Source organism: Austrofundulus limnaeus, unplaced genomic scaffold, assembly GCF_001266775.1.
Source record: "Austrofundulus limnaeus strain Quisiro unplaced genomic scaffold, Austrofundulus_limnaeus-1.0 Scaffold106, whole genome shotgun sequence".
NCBI lineage: Eukaryota > Metazoa > Chordata > Actinopteri > Cyprinodontiformes > Rivulidae > Austrofundulus > Austrofundulus limnaeus.
The window spans coordinates 1,358,784-1,366,596 of record NW_013952508.1 but is presented as its reverse complement, the minus strand read 5'-3'; the positions used below and the strand labels follow the sequence as shown (position 1 = coordinate 1,366,596).

General features: G+C 41.1%; 2 protein-coding genes across 7 annotated transcripts in view; both read right to left on the bottom strand.

Moving 5' to 3' along the window:
- The window catches only part of atg10 (ATG10 autophagy related 10 homolog (S. cerevisiae)), an 8,477-nt gene extending 7,283 nt beyond the window's left edge, over positions 1-1,194 (bottom strand). Inside the window, exon 1 of one of the 2 annotated variants that reach the window (XM_014013839.1) lies at positions 1,091-1,194. The gene's annotated coding sequence lies outside the window, so the exon portion shown is untranslated. The remainder of the gene's footprint in view (positions 1-1,090) is intronic. The other variant, XM_014013840.1, reaches the window with a different exon arrangement.
- A 998-nt stretch (positions 1,195-2,192) lies between these two features.
- The window catches only part of fam110b (family with sequence similarity 110 member B), a 21,510-nt gene continuing 15,889 nt past the window's right edge, over positions 2,193-7,813 (bottom strand). For 4 of the 5 annotated variants that reach the window (XM_014013836.1, XM_014013835.1, XM_014013838.1 and 1 more), the window contains 2 exons: positions 6,778-7,181; positions 2,193-3,766 (listed from right to left, as the gene is read on the bottom strand). In XM_014013836.1, the coding sequence (XP_013869290.1) occupies positions 2,887-3,766; positions 6,778-7,181 (1,284 nt within the window). In that variant the 3' untranslated portion in view covers positions 2,193-2,886. Of the gene's footprint in view, positions 3,767-6,777; positions 7,350-7,813 lie in introns of those variants that run through there. The other variant, XM_014013834.1, reaches the window with a different exon arrangement.

Genomic DNA, 7,813 nt, shown 5'->3' with positions numbered 1-7,813 from the left:
TGATTTATGTTTACAGGTAAAAAGGCATCAGGCTTTTCATGAACATTTCCAATGCAACAAATGTCTGCTCACGACACAGAGTGTTGGTCTATGTAAAAAATGAATGTGGGGATATCGATCCATTGTGCCTCAGAAAACATATAGTGGAGTCTCAATATGGCATGGACAACCATTACTTTGACCTCATCCAACTCCTGGTGAACAGTTACTGCACCGTCAGGCAGAAACATGTTGCCAGATCCCACACCTCACAGCTTAAAAAGAGTCGGTTTGTCAGAAACTGACTAAGCTCATTCTCTTCAAAGGCCAATAATTAAATACAGAAGAAAAAAAACACTAAAAAATACAGTAAAGTGCAGAATAACTATGGACTTGCCTTTATTTTACAAATGATTGTCAATCTTATTATTGAACACAATTTTGTTTTTCAGTTGGTTTTTTTAGTTTATTGTGCATTTCTAAACGATGTCTTCAAAATGATGCTTTAAGCCTTGGTTTTTGTATTGTATTTTGACAATGTAATTTTAGTATACTGTCTTTTACTTGTTTTGACTACGTTGTTAATAAAACTAACATTTTTTTAGTTACAATAATATGGTAAAATAAACTTTTTCTTCCAACTATCTGTGTGTGTAAATGTGTTTTAGAGTACATGTAAATCGGGGCTACTCTAAAAAGAAAAACCTGTTAATCTGGTAAGCACTCAGCATTGTTTACATMATTTGAATAGCCCCATCCCTTTAAGTAGACTGTTTCAAGATGGCGTCGTGCTTAGCATATCTTGGCCCCAGCCTCTTGACGGGGGTAGCCTCTCACTGTTTTGTTCAAACCAAAGTAGCAGCAGTCCTCTGCTTAAACACTGGACTAAATTTAATGTCTTATTTACATCTTAATAAACTCTGACAATGTATCTTCGTAATCAAGTGCTGAAACACAAACAATCACCCTTGATTTAAATTTTAAGTAGAGAAAAAGCTTCGAAATATTTGTTTTAGTGCTTCGTTTGAGCCAAATTAACAAAATATTTCTTTGCAAACAGATCGTCAGTAATTGCTGCTGTAGTATTTCCGATATTTAATCCAGTACTCACCAGTTTTTGGACAAACATTGTTTTAAATCCAGTCGGCCGGTGATGCGGGTTTAAAATCAGCCTTTTTGAAAACAGGAGTCGCGTGAAGATGACGTATACATCTGGTCACGTGGTTCATGTTTCAGTCAGTTCCCTGTTTGAGTGGTTTCCATCAGGACTGCATTGTTTTTACTGATTAATTATTCAGTAACTATTGATCTGTAATGTTTAATCTTAGATTCGCCTTGTTTACATGTAGTACTTACATATACTTATATTTTTACTGGGACACAGTTATTAATATTTGTTAAATGTAGAATATGAGTTAATATTTAAAAAGAGGCTTAAGCATTGGTTGAAAACAAATCAGTCATGTACTCATTCATAGTCATCCATTGCCTATTGCTGAGTGTGTTTTTCCCTTCTCCTTTTTAACTGTGTTTTATTTTATTTATATATATTTTATTGTTTTGTTATCTGTTAGTTATTTTCTTTGTAGTGTGTTCTGTTAAATGAATTGTGTAGTGAGGTGTTCTGTTTTGTGCTTACTTGTAGGACAAGGGATGAAATTTAGCTACTGTGCGAACTCTTGCATTTTTTACACTGCCATGTATTGTGGTAATGTTGATTAATGTGCACTGTCCTAATAAATAAATGAAATATTTATTACATTCACTTTGTTTACATGTACTTGTATCTTTACTGGGACACAGTTGTATGTTTGCTGTATTAAATGTACAAGATGATTTAAAGAACTAATGACTTCATTTACAGATTTTTTTAATTTATAATCAAAAATTTATAATTTGAGGATCTGCTCAACTGATTTATTACAGCATTTCATGCATTTCAAAAGTAAATATATCTTATATGTTAAGTACTGTTGAAGTGAGATTGAGCAATTATTAAAGGTTTTTATTCAACTCTACACGAGCCTTCAATAAATATCAGAGGTGTATACTTTAGTACATTTACTTTGTTACTGTCCTTAAGTGATTTTTTTTTGAGCATTTGTATTTTATTATTTTTTTTAATTGAAACTTTTACTTTGTTACATTCAAACGGTAAGTGTTATTTAATAAAGCAGCTATCCACAGGAGTTTGGATTAAAAAAAGAACAGACTCAGATTTGGCATCAAGTTTTTAATGGACAGATGTTTAAACCAGTGGTGCAGTACAGGGGGCGCAGATGATCTAAATCCCCTCTATAATCCATCAGACCCGTTACAGAGGAGCTGCTGATCGTAACTACAGCCAGAGTCAAACAAACATAAAATACATTTTGAGTTGGTCTCATTTCAGAAGCACCCAGGAGGCGTTCCTGAGCCTAAAACAGAAACAAAAACCCAGCAAACATTAACAAACCTTCACTGCACCACCGGTTATCCAGCTGTGGTGGACGAGGACACCTCACAGGTAAGATGCGTCTCACTCCCGGATCAACCGTTAGAGGAGCGAGCGGAGCGAGAAGAACGGGATGAAACAGCTGAAGAGTTCAGACGTGTGGCTGACAAACCGGGTTCAATCAAACTTTCACTCCATGACTCGTGGACAGCTGCAGTTCCTTCTGCTCTTGTTCAAACAGACTAACAGACGTTATCAGTTAACTGTCGAAAAAAAAATTTGTTGTTGTTTTAAACCAGACTCAACGTTTTATTTACACTTGCTGAAGTTGTGTTTGTTTCGTTCGCCCTGTTCTCAACCTTGGAGTCTGTGCTGGACCTCTGCGAGGTTCTTCACGTTAGATCAGAGTCTGCGCCTTGCTGTCCTCAGCCTGTCTGTGGTTTCTGGTGACACCGCCTGCAGCAGCGTTCGTCTTAAACATGGGAGACCTTTTGTGTCTCTCTTGCCTGTTTGATGCTGTAGAGCCACTTGATGACCCTGGCGTTTCGCTCCACGGCGGAGATACCGTACGGCACGCGCTCCCCGGCCTCCTCCTCCTCGTCTTCCCCCTCGTCCCCCTCCGATATGCCGTCGTTGGTGGACCGCCGGGACTGGTCGCAGTCGGAGGAGATCATAGACGCCGAGCGGAAGTTCAGGCTGACGATGTCGGAGTTGGCCCGCGCAAAGTTCTCCGGGCCGACCGCCTCCAGCTCCTCCGGGTCCAGGCCGCAGTAGTTAAAGAAGCGCTCCACGTCGGCCCCGGCGCGGGCGTAACGGTCCGACAAATCCGACTTAGATCTGTGCAGCGAGGAGCGCCGGACCCCGACGGAAGCGTGGTCCGGGTTCACGTCGGCCGAGGCGCTGGTAGGCTCCGCCGGGTCACACGGTAAGGACCGGGGCGTGGTGTTGTCACAGGGGGACGAGGACAGAGCGGCGCGAGGACGGGGCAGGGACAGGGACAGCGCAGGAGGAGGGAGCGAGGCAGGGTCGGGCTTCGGGGGGAGGGGCGGAGCCGAGGAGCTGCTGGAGCGGGCGGTGCGCAGCGGCTTGCCGTTGCAGAGCCGCAGGAGGTCAGACGAGGAGTGGGAGGTGAGGAGCGGGGAGTGGGATCGCTCCACGACTCGCTCGCCATGGACTCGCCTGCTCAGGTTGAGGTTCCCTCCCGGCTGGGGGCTGCGGCGCCCCCCGCTGTTTATGGGGAGGACCTTCAGGGAGTGGGAGAAGGACCTGAGGGAGTGGGAGGTGCTGGGACTGGGAGCGGAGTCTGCTGGTTGCTCATTGAGGGTCAGTGTAGATCGGTAGGTCAGGGGGATCCTGGAAACACAAACAAACACAGTGATGACGGGATGAAATTCAAATCAACTCCAGACATCTTGAATGAATGAAAACTGGAGAACTTCTAGAAGCATAAATGTTATAAAGAACTCATCTGTAGACGATCCAAGTTTCTTCTGTATGTTTTTTCATCTAACTCCACAGTTTTTATGCTTTTTCAACAGTTCGTAAATCAAAATGTTCAGCTCATTTAAGCCATGGGTGCAACGACTTTTGGTATTTCGGTTTTTTTTCCTTTTCAGCTATTTAGCTTTTTCTGCCATTTTTTTCTCATTGAAAATAAATGGAGTTATCTTCAACATCTTTAAAACCCTTCAACAGGTTTAAACATTTTATTTGGGCTGCCATTCTTAGTCGATTAGTCGAAGACTAATCAACTATTAAAATAGTCGATGACTAATAATCGATTAGTTGGTTTTTTTTTTGTTCTTTACTTTGTTTTTCTCTCCAAACTGCTTTGACACCTTCCACTGCCACATCTGCCTTTCTGTCCTTGACACACATGCACAGTAGTGGTAACTGGGGTAGGCCGTGGACGTCACAAGACATTATATAGACAGGCTCTGGTATCATGGCTACCTGACAACAGAGCTCAAAGTGTGGGATCATTCGCATGATTACATTAGAATTTTTAATGGGCGTGGCCAAATGACTCGATAGCGCTACCTAACGTGAGATAGAGGAACTGGTAAGCCCTAGAGAGCTGAAATTCGAGACATAGGTAGTTCTCCCCAAATCAAGAAAAAAAGCCTCTTGAAGGTATGCCCTAAAACCAACAGGAAGTCGGCCATTTTGGGTCAAAGGTCAAATTTTGGTCGATTTTCATTTTTTAAGAAAATGAAAGAGAAACCTGTGCAAAATCTGCAGAGCAGAACTTGCCTTCACAGCAGTTATTTTTAGCTAAAATCTGACGATGGTTATATAATAGCAGCTGCATTCTGGCTCGATAAGCTGTATGTTTTATATTCAATTAACTTATGATCTGATTAGTCGACTAATCGAAAAAAATAATCGGTGATTAATTGACTATAAAAATAATCATTTGGAGCAGCACTACACTTCACTGAACTTTAGTTCTGCATCTGCTTTTTCCCCAAATTTTTTTGGACTTCCTTCAACATTTTTTTGCTAGCTTTAGTTATGTTTTCCTGATTTTCCGGCTATTTTCTGCTCTTTTCAGCTAATTAAAATTATATCTGTTTCTTTCAACTAATTTAAGTTTGTTATGCTTCTTTTAGCAGATTTCTAATAATTTCAACTGTTTTCTGCCTTTTTAGCTGCTTGGTAGCTATTTTCAGCTAATTTTAGTCTTTTCATCTAAATTTACTTTTATGATAATTTTAGCTTCTTTCAGCTTCTTTTTTTTGTAATTTTAGCTTTCTTCTGTTTTTCAGCTATTCTGCTCCTTTCAGCTATTTTGTTAGTTTAAACTTTTTTTGTGCTTCTATCAGCTTCTTTTTGCTACCTTAGGCTTTTAGCTGACTTCTGATCATTTCAGTTATTTTTCTTTCCTTTTTAGGTACATTGTAGCTATTTTCAGCTTTTTTCATCTAAATTCACATTTTTGTGATAATGTCTGCATATTTTAGCTTCTTGTTTTGTGCTAATGTAGTTTTATTTTCTGCTTATTCTTCTATATTTCTGCTCCTTTCAGCTACTCTTCTGTTAATCTAAACATTTTAAGCTTCTATCAGCTTCTTTCTGCTAATTTAAGCTTTTTATGCTTCTTTAAGCTGATCTCTGCTGATTTCAGCTGTTTTCTGCTGTTCTAGCTACTTTTTTCAGTTTATTTTTGTTTTTCATGTGAATTCACCTTGTTGTTTTAATTTTAGCTTGGTTGATGCTGCATTTTACAGTAAATTCTTCTTTTAATGTTCAGCTCTGTCTGAGCTTTCTGGATTTTTTACTTCAGGAATTTCTGCTAGAGCAGAATTTATGATTCCATCAATTTCAGCAAACTGTCCAAACCATCACACTGCCACCACCGTGTTTGACTGTAGGTAGGGACGCACACCATCCACAAAATGATGCACTTTTCTCTCGTCAGTCCACAGAAAGTTTTCCCAGAATGTTTCTGGTAAATAAACAGGTCTTTGTGTTTGTTTTGCTCTGCAGAGTCATCCATGTTTGTCCTTCAGCCATTTCTTATTGTTGAATTCAGAACTGAGGCAGAGGCCTGCATGGCTTTCCGTTAAAAAATTATGGCTGTGTCCAAAACGACAGGACGGGTCCTCCGGAGGACCCAGACTCCCCGGTCTCGGAGGGCCGGGTCCTTGGTAGACCGGGAAGACCGGAAAAAAAGAGGCTGTGGATTTGGACGGTCTAGCCTCCCCTCCTTACGTCATGTCACCTAGCAACTGTGACGACGCTAAACAAGCAAACTTAAATCAAAACTAGAAAAATATCAACACATTAGCATTATTAATATCACAAAACTATAAAATTAACTTAAAAGTATCATTTGAAGAACTAATTGACCCGCTGTAGGTTCATGTTTATTTCGCGTTTTTCATGACGAAAAAATAATATTTAAAAACATGTCCATACAAATGATAAAAGTATTAGAATTACAACCGCTAATTTTTTTTTATTTTTTAAATCACCATATTTTTATTTAAAATGTATTCTTTTCTCTCGCTTCGTCCGCCATTACTAGCTTAAAAAAATCTCCGGTCGGGCCGCAATGCATTATGGGATATGCTGGGCCGGGAAGGATCCATCGGACCTGTCCTTCGATTCGGGGAAAAAGAAGGACGTATTTGTCGGACGCATCGGAGGAGTCTTCCGTTTTGGACGTCCTTCGTCGCGGCGCTGTGACGTATGCGGCCGACAAATTCGACCTTCGGAGGACCCGTCCTGCCGTTTTGGACACAGCCTATAATTTAAATTTGCTTCAAGTGTGACCAAAAAGAAGCAAAAACATACGAAATGTGTAAAAGGAGAAGCATTTTTCACAGAACAGTGGATAACGTATAAAACCTGTTGTTTACCCAGATGGTGTCCAGCTCCTGGCCAGTCCTCCTGAGGACCTCATCAGTACGGCACTCTTAGCTCCACTCGACAGTCCTTCAGCCCCGGGTGACGAGGAGTTCAGCAGGTTCTTTAGGATCTCCAGGTTTAGGTTCTCTCGTTTGCTACCGCCGCTGCTCGTCCCACATGTCTCTGACTTTGCGTTATTATTGGACGCCTTGAAAGGTATTCTGTCTGCGTTCCCTCCTCCTCCGAGCCCAGGCCCTCTCTTAGACAGGAAAGCATGACCGACAGCCGGCTTGGCCAGGACAGGTGGTTTGATTGGCTCTTGTTTGGCGTTGATGACCTCCTGGCTCTTGACATATTTGGCCTTATCAGCTTCGAGTCTTTCAACTGCACTGAGGCGCTTTGGGTTAGGGTCCACCTGAAACACAGAATAAATATCAGCCCTTCTCTCTGTGCCTGTGTTTTCCTTATTGGTCCTTATGTAGAACAATTCCAACAAAGCTGTGAGGTTGTGTAGAATAAACATAAAAACATTCGGCCTCATGCAAGAACTTGTTCGTATTCTTATCCTAAATTTCTCTTACTTCTGTTCGTATGAAGGGTTCGTACGAACATGTAACGTCAGATTCAACAAACTCTTCTATCTTCAGGAAAAGTGTGTAAATGAGCTGCGTAAATTCACCTGTTCTATCCAGCTGCTCGCACACGCGAGAGGAGATTAGCATAATTACCACCCCAAAAATACGATATAAGGCAGTGTTTCCTGCCTCAGATACAAGGAAGTGTCCATTCATGAAAAATGACAGAGAAAACTAAAAAGAAAAACTTTATGAGTTCAGAGATTGAAGTCCGTCTGTCAGAGATCCAGAAAAGAAAATCTGTCATTTTTAGCAGGTCAGCTGTGGAATAAAAAGAGCTGCTAAAAGTATAAAAAAAACTGTGTTAAATCATTTTCATTTATTCAGAAGCCGTAGCGTTGCACACCGTACCACCCCCACGCGCGCGCGCGCTGCATCGCAGGTGGTCTCAGATGCGGGTTTGAAATAAGCC